The sequence below is a fragment of the Cyrtonyx montezumae genome, unplaced genomic scaffold (assembly GCF_038088225.1).
Source record: "Cyrtonyx montezumae isolate F1298 unplaced genomic scaffold, pur_monq_1.0 scaffold_10, whole genome shotgun sequence".
Taxonomy (NCBI): domain Eukaryota; kingdom Metazoa; phylum Chordata; class Aves; order Galliformes; family Odontophoridae; genus Cyrtonyx; species Cyrtonyx montezumae.
The window spans coordinates 33,447,301-33,463,818 of record NW_027071826.1 but is presented as its reverse complement, the minus strand read 5'-3'; the positions used below and the strand labels follow the sequence as shown (position 1 = coordinate 33,463,818).

The following is a 16,518-nucleotide window of genomic DNA, read 5'->3' as shown; positions in this document are numbered from 1 at the left end:
AGATTTTGTTCTCTGTTGCAATTCTGGACTTAAGTTCCTCTCCTTCTATAGTGCAGGTAGAAAACCAGCAACATCAGCTTCCTTGGTTGCAGAATGCAGCTTTGGCCTGAAAGGTCATTACTGCAAGTGGGAGCACAGCACATTGCACCCTGCCATGCTCCGGGGCTTGTCAGCGAGGGAAGCTCATTAATTCATCAAGGAAGAGCTCAGCTTTTTTTGTTTATGCCCTCCATTGTCAGACACGCTGCAGCACTTCCGATGACAAACAAAGTGTTTTTAGCAGTCTTCGGCTTTTCAGTACCTAGGCAAGTTCCTTTCTTCTTTTTTTTTTTCCTTCTTTTTATTTTTTCCTTTTTTTTTTCTTTTTTTTTTCCCTCCATTAGCAGTACTTGTGGATGTTTTATTTCATTTTCTCTACTGCTAAACAGTTGGGCAGATGCTGGGGTGCCTCTCTGTTGGGCACACCCATGCCATCATCACCAGCAGATTTTTGCAGTGGTTGCCATTTCTTTTTCTGCTTTTTCCGTTCCACTGCTGAGCGCAAGGCCTGGAGAATCAAGTCTTTATTATTCTGGACGTTGTAGTAGCTTAGGTTCACCAGTTTGTCAAAATTTTCCTCTGAATAACTCAGGTTGTTTATATAGTATGGACCACAGCTATTGGTGACATCAACATTGCCCTCTGCCATCTCTGAGGGACTCCGTCTCACCCCTAAGGGACAAACAGGGACTTGGTTAATCAGCAGAACAGCCATTAGAGTCAGGCATCTCTCAGGCATGCACACATAGTTGATCACAACCCAAAGATCTCCCTTCAGGGGTATTTCATTGCTGCACTATTTTACTGCGGGGACAAGGTGACAGCCAGGTCCCCAGGCTACCCTCAGTGCTGATGCTCCCCAGCCCTCACCTTGCTGCTGTATCCTGGACATTGCAGCACCTTTCATTTCCAACTAAGGTGATAAGTGAATAGTGGTTACTCTTTCTTTCTTTCTCTCTTTCTTTCTCTCTCTCTTTCTCTCTCTCTCTCTCTCTCTTTCTTTCTTTCTTTCTTTCTTTCCCCTTCTTCCAAAGGAGGTGACCACAGCCAGGACTTCACTGCAGCAGTTTCTTTCCAGGCAATGAGCTTCTGATGCCATTGCCAGTTCTGTTCCTTCTGGCCCTGCCTCCATATATTATGTCCCTCACTGCTATATCTCCAGAATAGACTGCTGAAAATCCAGACATCTTAGTGATTCAAGCTTTCCAAATGCAGAGCTGTCTTTTTGGCAACTTTAGCTCTCCCTTGGCTCAGCATAATCTGCTCAGCAACTCCTGTTGCATGCTGGGAAGAATTTTTATAATATATGGATAACAAACTTGAAAAGCACGATTATCTTGTTGAAACCTACAGACTTCACAGAACCATGATCTGAACACAGCTCAGCAGCAAATGGCATAAATGTTTTCTGTAATTTCCTCAAGCTACTTGCTGCTATAAAAACTACAGACTGTGTAATGTCAGTTGCTAGGCTGGACTTGATGTTTCCTGAGATTTGGCAGAGATGCTGACATAACCTCTCAAGCCTTATTCATCATCCCAGCATAATCAACATATACATAACATACCAGAAGAAAATAATCAGGCAGACAGTCCCACAGGTGTAATCTCTGGAAATGTTATATCCATCATATATGATGATCTGAAGATAATCAATTAAGTTTTTAAAATTTATTTAGCGGTAGAAAACTAATTCAGAACTTGATTTGCAGGCTATCAGAGAGCACACATTTAAAGGAACCTCCACAGTGTGTTGGTACTAGGAAAAAACACCCAAGACTTATCCTGGAATCACAAAGTTCAACAAATTCATGGATATTGAAGATGTCAAGTACACATCTCTTACTTTTTTATAGTGCCTTCCTATGTCACTGGTGACTGAGAACAAGAGTTGATCTCAGCTTGGATCTGACCATTGGTTCCAGATGTTCACACCAAGAAGGTTTTTGATTTAGCTGCTGTTTTAGACAAAATGCTGCTCCATTCCTGGGCTCCAGTTTGTGCCTTTGACTGCTAATGAACTGCTGAGGGTCCCCACCTTGGGCAGAGACCTAAAGGAGAGGAGGCACTGTCTTGTGCCAGCCTTCTCTCCTGGTGTGATAACTGACCCATGTTTTTTCCTTTCATGTTACTCCACATAACCCTCGGTTCTCTAACAAACAGCTGCCATGAGAAAAAGAAACAGTGACAACCCAGAAGTAGGCACTAGTGCTGATCAGGCTCTAAATTCCCTTTGCTATAGAAGTCGGTGCACTATAAGCTAAGCTGCTGTCTGCCTGCAGCTAGCAGAGGGCAGGCATTCATTCCCAGCCTCCCAAGGATTGCACAGGTCTGTCCTGCCACCATGGAGGCTGTGTCCAGCTGCAGGTGGCAGAATTTTTATGGCTTACTTAAAAAATAATGAAAAGGGAAAAAGAACACAACTGGGGCAGTAGTTGCTGGATGTTTTGTTACTACGTTTCATGTACCATATACCACCTCAGGACTTTTGGTTTTCAGTATACTGTGGGGCTTTGAAGTGATTAAAAAATGATCTCATAGCCTGAGATAGAGATTATAGTTTGCATTAGAAGCAGTAATCAAGACTTTTGAGACCATCAGGGTAGAATGGAGCTCTGACAAGTTTAGTCTGTTTAGAAATGACTAGCAATGTTGCTATTTAAATTCCTTAAAGTTTTAAAGTAGGGCCCACTGAAATGCCCAGAAACTGTCTGCGCGTCTCAGCTATAATTTTCATCACTTCACTGGTTCACACTTTTGTTTTCAAGGTTTTTTTGTGTTAACTGTAATTCTGGAAATGATTTTAAACAATGAAGTCCTTCAGATTCCCAAAAGCATTCCGTAAGAGGAAAGGAGAAGAGGTATGAAAGAAAATAGTCCTGCTAATTTCTGCTGTTGCAGATAAATAGAATATACTTTCTATTGTTTAATTCCAGAACTTACCTACGAAAAGACAAGATAAATAAATTCTGAATAAGGGCATTTTTGTTCAAGGCTGATCTCAGCTGCTGCTCTATTTTTGAGGAAAAAATATGTATTTTCATCTCTTTGATACAGTTCAGATATAAACAAATCTAAATTTGAGTCTACGAGTGTTTACAGGGTGGTCTGAATAACAGATATTGTAGAGTAAAAAAGAAAAAGTAGAAGGCTGCTTCCTCTGACAATGTAGTGGGTGACTGTAAACTTACCAGGTGCTTTGTATTCCCTGAAGGTGTCATTTACAAGAGGGAAGAATACTACTATAGGGGTTTCTGGGCTCTCCTTTTCACCAACAAGGTAGCACTCCTTCAGATGTGGTGTTTCCTGATCATCTGGCACCTCCTTAGGGAAAGGAATTCCTTGTTTTGCAAAGTACTTAGAGGCTTCCTTCAGTGGCTGGTTTGCCGGCATATGAAAACAAAATGTAACAAAGCATCAGAACATAGCAGGGACACTTCGAAGTTGACCAAATCCCAGTTTCACTGGGAAGATTTGTGGGGTTAGGGCCAAGTTCTGGCAGATTATAGCATGTACCCAATTAAGGTATTGTAGGCAGCTAGTGGAGGCCAGCTAGCACGTGGTCTGAATCACACGTGGCTCTTCAGAGCCTTAGCATTATGGTGTCACAACTAAATGTTTATACATTTTTAACTGTATGGGTTCTACATCTAATAGCCTTCAGACCAACTGAAACACATTTATGCATAAAATGGGCAGAGTCAGCTTACTAAATGCTTACTTTACTTATAACAGCATACTGCTCAATGTGACCCTGCTAAACTGTTAGCTTCTTACTGCTGCCTAAATACTGAAAAAGAGGTTCTATGAGTAGAGGATTGGCCATTCTGGAAACCGAGTGATGAAGCAGAGAGATCATTAAAGAGGAACATATAATACTCACCCCTGTCTGAGAACCTGAACTGTAGTTGAAATGCAAAACGACATCCACTTTCCTTTCTGGTCTCATGAGTGGTGGGTAACTGGTAGCAAAGACAAACGCAGTATCAATCAAGATGAGGTAGTCTGCTGCTCCTGTCAGGTGGTTGGGCTGAGAGTCAAGCTCACAGTCTAGAAAAGAAGGATTTGTTTTTCAGAGAAGGGACTCAGTACAAGAGATGCTCTGGTTTGTTGAGGAAAGTCAATTATTAAAAAAGAAAATTCAGCCTCTGGGGGAGCTTCAGGTCTACCTGTGTAGTTGATAGCTACAGATCAGTCATTTCTGGATTCTTTATCTGCCTTCGTATTTCCACTATTTACTTTGCAGTTTCTTTTCCTTTCCTCTGAGATGTTAACTTGAGGTTCAGGAAAACAGTATTAATTCCATCCCCTGTTCTTGTGTGCAGCTCTTATCAGTCCAAATTTCTTTTCATAGGGGAAAAAATAAAATTGTACCTCACTGTCTGAACAGAATAAAGATTTAATGTGTTTGGTGCTGGGCATGCTGCAAGAACAGGCATGAAGATATTAAGGTAGGCAGCCATAGCTCCTTGCAGAACTTGGAAGATCTGATACAGTCAAAGTACAACCTCTCAGACGGTACAAGAAGGAAAATTGTTATGAACGTTTTATCTTTCTTACAAGCAAGAAAGTAAGATGAAACAGGGCTCCTCCCACACCCTTGAGTACTATCTAGGCAAGAGACACTATGCGATAGCATGAATCCCCCACCACAAGAACGTGGGCTGGCTGGCTGGCTCACCAGCGGGTACATGCTGATTGACTGTTTAGTTGGGAATTTAGTTAGGCTTTGAGAATTTCTTAGGAACTTACTTTTGAAGCTTCTCCTACTGAGTAATTTTACCTTTTGGCAACAGTTTCAAATATTATCAGAGAATGGAAACAGAACAAAAAGGCAGTCAGCTTGACAAAAACTTCAGCATTGCATAATTTTTCAATAGATGGTATAAAATATTCCTAAAAGAGGGATGCTATTACCATACCTTTCCATTTAGAAAATTCGCTCTCTAGGTAGTTGTTGTTCATCTGAAGGCCTTTTAGGAAGTTATGGATTTCTGAAGCTGCTGGACGTAATGTGACGATATCTCGAAAAATGTCTGAAAAGCTGTCAGTGGGACAAACCACCCGAGTTTCCAGCTCATTTGGTCTTTTAGGGAACTGGGTTTCATCATCTGTAAAGGAAAGGTTAACAGTTCTTTTATGTGGTAGCACTGTTGCTGTCAGCCTACACAGTCATAATTTGTTTTAATATGTTTGGGAAAACTTTGACTTCTTGCTCTTTTTCTTACCACAAACCTTGGAGTTTTCATCTATTTTTTTTTTTTTTTTACCCAGTATGGTGTCCTGCACTTGCCCTGTCTTCCCTTGCTACTTCACATTACAGATCATCTCACCACTACACAGACACACACACACACAATAAATAAATAAATAAAAATGGAGGCATACACAATTGAACTGTTCTTTACTAGCGAGCTCCTTGTTTCAACAGTCAGAAATGAGCCCCCTACAAATACAAGATAAATCATCCTTTTTACTACATTTCTCTTCCTTTTCATTTTTTAGTTTGTAGTATGTCTGTGTTCTATGTTTCCTCTTGAAATCCTACCCTATGGGTGTTATCTGGTTGGTGGCTTTTGCAAATCTTATCCTTATAATCAATTTGAAATGACCCTCAATAGTACTTGTGTTTCATGGGCTCCAGAGAGGCAAGGCAAGGATGATGCTTTCTTTTCTTCAGTGAAGCTTCATGCCACAGCCAAAGTTCCAAGAGAAGAACTGGGAGCATGTGGATCACAGGGTGGTCTCCAGTTGCTCCTACTACAGAGGGACATTTTTCTCCAGTTTACTCTCATGCTCTGAATCTGGCCCATATAAGGGTCATACTCTTTTTATTTTTTTCTTTTTTCTTTTCCTGTGACAAATCTTGTGGATTCTTTTCCTCACGTGACTATAATGATTGTCACACTGTAAAATATGGCATGAATTTTTCTCCTAGTTTGCATGTTGATTATATAAAGTCCAGAAGGAGGAATCCCAAAATCGCTTTGAAAAACTCAGTGAGAGAAAAAAAAAAAGAAATAAAAATTATTCACCTATGTCAGTAATTTTGTCTCGGGTCCACTTGTGCCAGAAGTCTTCTGAATGAACAGATATGTACCAAGCATCCAAAAGATTCAGAGAAAATACACTGCTCCAAATCCCTGTGGTATAGGATATATTTGGCAGAAAGAAAACAGTAAAGATCTGGAAGCATTTTCATTCACAGTTATTATTTTCTTCATTCTCTAGCAAACTTTATTAATTACAATGTATTAGTGGGCAAATAAATAGGACTACTTTTACCAATCAGTATATGAATCCACAAAGTATGTAAAGAGTTTATTGGTATCTATGAGCAGAGCTGGCAGTAATTTTGATGTATCTGCTCAGATATACATTTTTGTTAAGTTTAAATAGCATCTTGTCAAGTAAATTTAATATTTTCCAGCTGTCCTTAACATTTCCTGTTCTCAAGTTCCCAGTATTTGCAATTCTAAAGGTTTTATTTATCGTAGCATAGCCCTGTTACAGGTACACAGTTGTCACACAGAACTGCCAGAAAATATTCAAGATTCGCATACTAATATCCCTCAGAATGAGGAGGCTGACTTAAAACTTTTGAAAATAGGAAATGTAAGGGCATAAATCTTTTTTATTTGTCCTCTGGGTGTATCTGGACTATATTTTTAAGTTCTTCCATCTACAAACAAATATGAAAAGGTTAAAAAAAATAATCAAGCAGTGAACTTAACGGCAACCCAGACTGCCACCTATCTGCAATCTTACAGGGTAAGAAAACGACACTCCCTGGTCTAGTTAGATGTATTGTGTTTGCAACAGTGCCTTCCTATACCCTCCAAACTGCAGAACCAAACCTGGCATTTTTGGGAGAAACTGAGTGAAGGATGGAAAGGGATGCACTCAGGAAGCTTGGACATGGCCTTGACCCTTTGTGTAGAACAACCTCTGCTGTGCACAAAGGAGCTACAGGACCTATACAGGCAGTCCCTACTCTGTTTGGAGGCTGAGGTGCAAAGCAGTTTGCTTCATTCACAGAAAACACTTGGAATAAATGTGTTACTGGAGTAGGAAATAGTGAATGAGGGCACTCAGGGTCAGTGGTCAGGAGCAGAGACAGAAACATCCCAGCATTCATCTAAAAAAGTGGAGAGTGCCAAGGAGAGAAGTGTAGGAAGGTGGCTGGTGACCTGCTGAAATTTTTGTCCATGGAAGAGGAGATCCAGGCACTCTACTGGACATCTGCAGGAAAGAGGAGGTTCTGGCATTAAACTGATTTCTAGTGCCTCCTCATGAGTTACAGTGAAATCTCAACACACGCAAAACACCTCTGAAACTTCCTTTATGCAATTGGTGGAAGTTGGAAAAACAATGAGGCAAGAGATGGCTTTCACAAAGGGAAAAAAAACATTTCTTACAGATTTGATTGTTCTTGTGCAAGACGGAAAAAAAAATGTAACTACTAGGACTGTTTACAGTCCAAAATGGAAGTATTATCCTGGAGGACAGATCAGCGTTTGCTGCAGCAGTAACATTTTAGAAAAAAAGCTTTATTGTAGAGTTTTGGGCTAAAAAGGGATGCATAATTTAAATTACCCATGATGTTACACTACTTGTGTTGCTGTTGAAGGTATGTAAATTTTACAAAAACTTCATGTCAGTAAACATGACCGCATATGAAATCAAATAAATTTGTTCAACTGAATTTTTCAGAGAAAATAGAGACCTGCAGATGGTGACCTGTTGTCAATTCTAATTGACAACAAAATTCAAATTCTTCTGGCAGATAAAAATATGATAACTAAATCATTTTAGAAGAGCAGTTTGCCCAGGATGGACTGCATTAAACTACATTTCCCTAGGTCAACAAATTACCTTCCAAAAAACAGATTCTGGATTCTGGGATTTTCTTCATCAGATGACCCATGAAGAACTCACTACCAAAATCTTCTGCGCGAATGTAGGCACCATATTTCGGGAATCCTACCTCATAAGGAGTGAATTCCACCCATTCTAAAAAGAAAAGCACACCACAGACTGATTACAGCAGCAGATGCTCAGATTAGCTGAATAAAACCTATGATGTTAGCCAATTTAAGGCAGATAGTTTCTGAGCTAACATAGTGATAGCAGACAACTGTTCTATTCACTGTGTATTTCACAGTGTGGAACACAAAGAGTGACGCCTCCTTACATCTAAATATGTCTGCAGATTTTAGGTTTTGTGGTGCTTTCTACAGACATACTGAGCAGGCAATTTGTGGATAATGTTCTCCATCATCCATATACTAAGGACTTCAAATATTTAACTACAGAATCTATTTCTAGGTGAACTGGCCCCTTAGGGGGTGTGTGCATGTAATTGATTTATCTAACTGATCCCAAATGCACTCCTTTAGGGGATTAAAAGTTAAATGTAGTTCGGGAGTATGATTACCTCTAAAATCCTGGTCACTGATTTTATCCTTCACATTGAGAGAGAGGTAGATGGGCAGTGGATTCTGACCACGGTTTAGTGCCTGCTGCTGATCTGTGAGCTTCAGAGAATCCTCCTGTTTTGAAGAAAGATAGTAGCTGAGGACAGTCAGATGACACAAAGAGCCTCTCAATTCACCTAAACCTGGGCTCTGACAAAAAACGGCATACCAGATTGACTAGGATGTTCCCCACTGGTTAACGTAGGGAGATGCTCTGAACCCACTCTCTGACCCTCACCTACCTCAGCACACAAACAGATCTCATGATATGAATGATCTGTCCACATGATGAAAAAAATCTCATATTTCAGAGGTCGTAAGAAAATGTTATTATTCACATTGTCTTAAAAAAAAAAGTCTGAAAATATTTGAAAAACATTTTCAGCATGAAATATTTCATTCAGGAAAAGTAATCCCTGTCTTTAGAATCTCAGAAAATCCTCCTCTTTTCTTCAGGTCTATGCCAAGGCCCAGACAGAGTTAATATTCAGTGTGGCTTGTCCCTTTATGCTTCTGTTGTGAGCATCTGACATGGTTAAAAAAGGTAGAGGATGTTTTGGGAGTGGTGCCAAAGCTTGAGAGGGAGCTGTGATTTTTCTTTGCTTTGTCACACTGTAGCTATTTTTGAAAAGAATAGTAAAATTTTCACTTAAATATTTACATATTAATTCACTTCAAAGTTGTTCATACTGGATGTTTGCTATTATTTCTCTTTTATTCCCAGCCCATCTGTTCCAGGTGTGATGTTAACATCTGCATAATACAGTCAGCAAAGCACAAAAAAAAAAGATACTGACAAGTATTGTGGTATAGGTTTTTATCTGAAAATCAATGAACCAACCGGCCAACACTTTTCTCTAAGTGTGGCCAGACAATAGAACAGGTTGCACAAAGAGGTTGTGAAGTCTCCACTTATGCAGGTATTTAGAACTTGACTAGACACGATCTGCTCAGTAGCTGGCTGCCCAGGCAGAGGTGTTGAACCAGATTACCTCAAATGACAGTCACTCTGATTTACTTCTGCCCTCACTACTGTATACATTAAATATGCAAATCTGAAAAGTGCTTCTGTTGTACCTTGTCACGGAACATAGATTCAATGATGAGTCCCCACAGATCTGTGAAACTTATCTGATGCCCTTCCTGTTTCCTTTGGCATAACTCTTTCAAGTAGTATTTCAGACGGTCCGGGGCAAAACAAGCCAAGAACTTATTTTTAAGCACGTGCCTTCGGACATCATTGAGTGTTTTCTTAAGATTCTTCTGCGACCAGTCAGGGTCTTCATACAAATTTGCCATGGTCCTAAAGAAGAGCAAAATGCAAGGAAAAGTGTGAAATCTAAAGCTGAGCTTTAGGAAATTATGGAGGTTTTTGTGTCATGTCTTGATTTACATAACAAAACACGTGTGTGCAGTACCAACCACATTTTTTAAGCAGGACTGCATTAGTTCCAGACACTAATACCGAGTGAAGGAACTGAGAAAAAGCCACAGCATAAAAAGAAGGCTCTTTCTTAATAACACTGGACAAAAATGCTATGAACAATTATGGCTTCTGGTTTTGCAGATAGTAACTACTAGATATTTAAATGAGGCTCACCACTGTAACAGTTTGAGTCACTTACTGAAATCATTTTTGGCAAACTCCAATGAAGATTTTGTTTATCTTGGCCTTACCATGTTGTGCCAGACAGACCGGTGATGTATGAGACACAATCCAAGACATTCAGTTCCTGCACGCTGAGAAGGTGCGCATACATGGCTGTCAGAGCTCTGGTTCCACCACCTGTTGTCATGATTGCCACCACAGGTACCTGTTCAATCCCAAAATATGTGCATTTGTTAGATTGTGTGGGAGGGGAGAGAGAGATGTCATTGATTAGAAAAGAGAGTATTAGAACACTGATGAAGTAATAAAGCTGCTGCATACCAGTGGTCTGCAAAGACAAGCAAGACCTGAATTTGTAATGGGGCACAGAAGGAATAAGAGACACCCACATAGACTGTGAAATTTCTCTCCTGGAGATCTTCAAAATCCACCTGAATATTGCCCTGGGAAACCTGCTCTGGGTGTTCCTGCTTGGGCAGGGGTTGGATTAGGTGGTTCCAGAAGTCCCTTCCAACCTCAATTATTCTGTGATTTTGTTTCCCCTGCCAAGCATTTGTGCAATTGGACATGAGATTCACTATCTCAAACATCAAAATTTCAGTGTGCTATTGCAAAATCAATCACCAAGGGTAAACATAGAATGGTACATCCTGCCATCTAAACCAGATTTTTACCAGGTACAATAGTCCAGGAAACATGGGTATCAATCACAGTTTCAACATGAGTAACAATAATCTGTTATTTATATGTATATATCTGTTAAACATGGATAAAGATGATATATCTACTATACTACTGCATAGGTATTTCATGACAATACTAGATGTATCATGATTTATGGGTTGAAGAGAGCACTGACCAATTCAGACCACGTGGGACCAGAAGGTAATAACCTTCAGTAACCTGTCAGCTTGGTGCTGGCATTTAACTGCAATATCTTGTGTGTGAAATACCCAGGTATGCAAAAGAAAAAAAGAGATTTCTGCATTTAGGGCAAAACTAGAAAAAATTGCTATCTCTGCATATGAGCTTAGGATTTACTATGCAGTCTTGGGGATATTAAAAAGAAGCCTGATTTTTTTCTTTCCTTGAGCCATTTGTTAAGTAAGCATATGCTCTAGCTGCAGCAGCAGATGAAGTCAGACTGGCAGCAGGCTCTGCTCACACAAATAGAGCCTAAACACCAGCATAAAGTGCATAATCTAATTAAACCCATTTGAACCATGAGGGGAGAACTGCTGAATCAGTGAGTTAGGTCTCACTGAGATGACTGCAAATCCTAAAGAAGCTTTGTCTTCCATCCTGAGAACACATAACCCTCCTTTGCTTCATTGCACAGAACATTATTCAGTGCAAAGCTAGTTCCTGTAGGAACAGGTGCCCAGAGAGCTGGTGGATGCTCTGTCTGTGGAGACAGTCAGTCAGGATGGATGTGGCTCTGAGCACCCTGATCTAGCTGTAGATGTCCCTGTTCATTGCAAGGTATGGTGGAATGGTAGATGTAGATGGCCTGGTTGGAAGTGTCTCTTCCAGCTCAAACAATTCTATGAGGTTTTTATAAATCTTGCCTCTGTGTACTCATTTCTTCCATAGAATAACAAATCTAGCTGTAGCTTTCATGTGAAACTTTCTGATGTCCTTGAAATAAGAAAAATTGAACACAAGTACTATATTTTGAATCCAGCTGTGGGGAAAGTAAAGAATAATTGTCTCTCAGCTACCTCATCGTCCTCCAAGTCCTCCTCCAACTGAAGAATTTCCTTCAGAGCAGCTGCAACAACCTTCTTCCTTTTGCAAATGAAATCATTTTCCTGTGCACACAAGTCAAAGCCCAGGCGTACATCTAGGTCTTCCTGGCTGTAACATAGTGTCAAGTATATTACATCATGCTTACAGCAAAATTCAGTAATTGAACTGCTTCTACTTTATAAATAGACATGCCTTGATCATTATGCACATACAAAGCAGAACAGGTAAAGACAAAATGCTCAGTTTTGTTCCTAGAGATGAACAACACATTTTGTTTGAGCTAAGGGAGATTTTTTTCGCCCTTTTTTGCCCATTCCTTACTGAAGATACCTGAAATCAGGTAGAGCTGCAAGTAGCAGGACCGTTCCCTTTCAGACATCAAGCCAAAAGCCTGCAGAGGGTAGGGTTTTGAAGATAGCTTTTAAATGCACCTTCAGAAGTTGTGCAAATGTCTGCAGGCGCCCTCACATCACAGAAGGTGTGGTTCGAATATTTGCTTTTGTTAGTGTTTTCTTCTTACTTGTGCTTTTCCATTTCCTGTGTGTAGTCATTTATGGATATTTTGTAAGTATAATGGTAACAGTTCAGAAGCTGTGGTAAGGGGGAAGATTTTTATATGACAGATATAAACTGTGTGCCTATCTCACAGAATATATACTGAAGGTAGCGCAATAGAAGATGCACCTGCTTTCACAAAGAAAGAGAAGCTCCTACAAAATGTCTCAGATGCATCCTTCAAAACTTATGAAGGTTTTAACCATGACTCAAAATGCACAACATGTTTCGCTGGTATAAAAATAGATTTATATGCATTTATTTCTTTGATTAGCTAATTAAAATCTATGCAGGTACCTGTATTATATCTTTTTTTTTTTCTTATTCTAGAAGCATCAGGTACTTTGGCTTTGGCCTTCTTTTTCCCTTGTCTGTGCTTGGGGGAACATGACTGATTTCTTTCAGAGAGTTTTGAAATGCAGCTTTTATTGGAAGTTTACATTTGGTAATAATTCCTAGAGGTTTCAGTGAGTGCTCACACTGGCCTTTGGTGAATAATACTGATTATAGTAAAATATCAACAAAAAATATAATTTGTTCCTAATAAAAATAAAACTTAACTCATTGTATAATCATGTTGCATAAAATCACAACCTCTGAAACTCTGTATTGTTCCAGGTCCATTTTATTTCATTGCCTGAAATGAGGACAAGCCAATATTCAAAACACAGACAGTAACAAAGGTACTGGAACTTGACTGACAATTATCTAAGAGCAAAGGGGCATGGTTTAGTGATGGATGGTAGTGCTGGGCAATGGTTGAACTAGAAGATCTTAGAGGTCTTTTTCAACCTAAAAGGTCCTATAATTATACTGAGATAAAATCTCTTACCATTTTTTCGTCTTTAAGAGCAAGTCAAATTTTCTGTGCTGAAAAGGAGAAAGGTAAAATAATTACTACTGATATTTTAAGGTGGTCTGATTTCCACACTTTTGAAGGGACTTAGCTCTTTTGAGCTCTGAACTTTGTTAAACTAAGACTGAGAGTTAGACTGTCCCCTCAGTGTTTTGTTATTATCAGAAGCATAGGCTGATTTAACAAGTTAAGGCTTCAGCACTATCATCTGTAACCTTTATCTTTCATCTCTTATGAAGCTGAGATGAAGTTTACTCAAAAACTGCTTAGCTACACAGAGAAGAGAAGAGCTGCAGTGATTCACATCCATGGAACATTTCAACATTAAAGACTGTTCTAGAAACAGCAGTACTTCATGTAACAATGTGAGATGCAAAAGGAAGCCAAAGAGGCTGAACTCCACATGCTCATATGTTTGCAGCTCAGTTTGCCTCCTAGGGGGCTGAGCCTCAACCCTTAGTCCTAGTAGCACTCAACTTGGCAAAGGACATGGACCATATAAGGAGGATGAGCAGCAGCTCGGACATTTTTCTTCCTCCTCCTTCTTCCATGGGATAGACCATGGAATTCCCATGGATAACCAAGGGATTCCCTGGTTATTTTGCTACTACCAATTTACTTTGTTATTCATCACACAAGATGCAGTGGAGTTTAGGAAATAATTAGTTCTGAAAGAAAAGAGATGGACTTAAATTTCTGCATCTTTGGAACGAGTAGGAATTTTTGAAAGGTTGCAAAGGATTCTCAGCGGTCAGCAGATGCTTACCTTGCCAACTGCTTCCTGCTCAGAAGGGAGGGACTTCAGAGGTAAAGAGAGGGGGATGCTTCTGCTCCTCCTTTCTCTGCATGTCACACAAGCACACTGAAAAGAAGCATGGAGGTTCTTTTGGTTAAGACAGAAATGTTCTTCTCTTGCTGCCTACTCACATATAAAGATTAGTTCACAGGGCTCTGTGTATTGACTACCATGCTCAGGGGTAACGTACAAAGCTGGGAAGCCTCCTCTTCTTTGTGAGTGCAACATCCAGTGAGGGTTGCTTGTATTTGGCATAGTGGAAGAGAGTGGGACCTGGGAGAGGGGAACGGGAGCCAGAGCCCAGTGAAACTCTCTGTGTTTCTTCAAATGATCCTCTCACTGTAAACGTTAGCTCATTCTCTAAAACAATGAGATAAAATGCACAGAGTAGTTACTTTTAATTGCAAATGAAGAGAAAATGGGGAAAGGAAGCAAAAGGTAGATTCAAACAATTCCCTTAACCACTCCCTATGTAACTGGAAAGCTGACATCTGAAAGTGGTCCAAGACCCACACACTACAGGTCATTGTATCATTACAGTAGCCTGAACAAAAAGGCAGATATAGGTGTGATGTGAATGGCAGCAAATTTTAAACAGCTGCACAATCACAATAAGCTCCACCAGGCACCTTGCACTATAACATGTTCTCATATCTGGCCAAATAACGAACAAAACGTGTTCTTGGTCCCCTAAAATAAGATCTGATTCTGCAGTAGATGGCTGTATTTATCTGAAAAGGCAAGCTAATCCTGTTGGAATGTGATATGTGTGCTCTGAGGTTGCGTACCAGATGCAGCCCCTCAGGGGAGGTGGGCAGAGGAACTTCTAGATTCTGGTTCTTGACCGGGGTCAGGCGTGAGCCAGCTGCTGAGTGGCTAACCCCTGCAAAAAATGAGGTGTTTCTGTGCGTGCACACAAGTCGAACTGTCACAGATTCAGAGGAAGTTTAAGGCCAAGGACTCTCATGCCTGAGGAGGTAAGATTCTTCAGCAGTTAGCAGTAGTACAGCAGAGGATTTTAGGATCTCAGTTTGGGGTTTAGATACTTTCTCTGCAGGCATCTTATGCCATTTCTCATCCGGCACAAGGCTCTCTGTGCAGTCAGAATGTTGAACCTGCATCTGTTGCAGAACAAGTGGCGTTCCCTACTGAAAAGATTTTACAGATTGCCTTAGAAATGGTCAGTTAAAGCTTTAGTATTCAGCTGGTGCAATTTCTAGGCATTGTCAGAAAGGTTAAAGTCACTAATATTCCATTAAAGAACTATGGAGCTTACCTGCAAAGTGTTTTTTTTTCACCCTGCTGTCAAACTCAACTTCCAAGCAGGCTAATTCACGGCACTGTAACAGACGTGACCAGGAGAGGGAATTAGATTACCGATCCAGCTATTTCAACACCAGTGCTTGCAGGTGTTGGAAGGATCATTGCTTGAATGTGTGGGCTAAATGTGCTGGAGGATTTTGCCAAACCAGTGAAAGAGAGAATTAACTTCACTATTATGTGGGAAGATGGTGTTATAAGTGAGTTGTAATTTTCTATGGATGCAGAAAAAGCAAAAGAAAATGATAGCAGTCTGAAGGCTCCTCTAGAATCGTGCTGTCCTCCTCTAAGGAGAAAACAAAGCTCCTAATAGAAGAATGAAGACTTAGTGTTTTGCACTACTGTCAATGACAGCTAAGGTAATGAACAATGTTGGAAAGAAGGCATTAAAGCAAAGATAATGTTTTATGTTTTACCACTACTGCCCCATTTGTGATGATGGCTTCAGGATGATCTTGGCTAGAAAACAAAAATAACACGTGTTTTAGAAATTATATAATCTGGATTTTTATTTTTATTTTTAAACAGGGCATATTTTTCTCTCAGAGACCTTTTGATTTTATTTTCTCCTTTGTATTGTTTACAAAGGCATGCTTCATTTTCACTAGAAGCCACATAGCTTACAGAGCAGAAATGATTCAATTGCAATAAAGCTCCTGGGAAATGCCTGTAACAATCGTAATACTACAGGTATATCCCAGATTAGGTAGGTATCCTCAGCCATGAGCTGTCAACTCCAAACCGTATGAATAGCGATTTCAAAACAATGTTACAGAACTGAAAATTATGAACTTATTCTCCACACTGTAGCACTTCTTTTCTTCATAGCAATCTGCTAATGCATACATCAAGCTCAGACAAAGAGAGACTGGCTATTGAGGTGATACTGGGCATCCAGAACATTTCCCTGCATCTATGAATCTCTCTCTGAGGTGCTGCTTCCATAATAATGGGGTTTTACTCACATGCTCTCCAATAGAAACTCAACTTCCAGCTCCTCCCTCCCCTGAAAATGAAAGAGAAATAATGAGACATTCTCAGCCAGCACGTGCAGAAGTTTGCAAAAGTGGCCCTTATTTTTGCAAGCACAGCTTCATTATGCTTTATTAAGTAACAA

The 16,518-nt window shown here is 40.0% G+C and overlaps 1 protein-coding gene across 1 annotated transcript in view; it reads right to left on the bottom strand.

The window, feature by feature from the left end:
• Positions 1-358: 358 nt before the first annotated feature.
• LOC136060353 (cytosolic phospholipase A2 epsilon-like) overlaps positions 359-16,518 on the bottom strand; it is a 40,331-nt gene continuing 24,171 nt past the window's right edge. Inside the window, exons 8-23 of the mRNA XM_065754792.1 lie at positions 16,367-16,407; positions 15,818-15,860; positions 15,358-15,421; positions 14,272-14,441; positions 14,052-14,147; positions 13,262-13,299; positions 11,847-11,982; positions 10,194-10,330; positions 9,594-9,819; positions 8,477-8,591; positions 7,915-8,052; positions 6,075-6,182; positions 4,962-5,150; positions 3,923-4,089; positions 3,231-3,417; positions 359-711 (exon numbers count right to left, since the gene is read on the bottom strand). Coding sequence (XP_065610864.1) covers positions 401-711; positions 3,231-3,417; positions 3,923-4,089; positions 4,962-5,150; positions 6,075-6,182; positions 7,915-8,052; positions 8,477-8,591; positions 9,594-9,819; positions 10,194-10,330; positions 11,847-11,982; positions 13,262-13,299; positions 14,052-14,147; positions 14,272-14,441; positions 15,358-15,421; positions 15,818-15,860; positions 16,367-16,407 — 2,166 coding nt within the window. The 3' untranslated portion in view covers positions 359-400. The remainder of the gene's footprint in view (positions 712-3,230; positions 3,418-3,922; positions 4,090-4,961; positions 5,151-6,074; positions 6,183-7,914; positions 8,053-8,476; positions 8,592-9,593; positions 9,820-10,193; positions 10,331-11,846; positions 11,983-13,261; positions 13,300-14,051; positions 14,148-14,271; positions 14,442-15,357; positions 15,422-15,817; positions 15,861-16,366; positions 16,408-16,518) is intronic.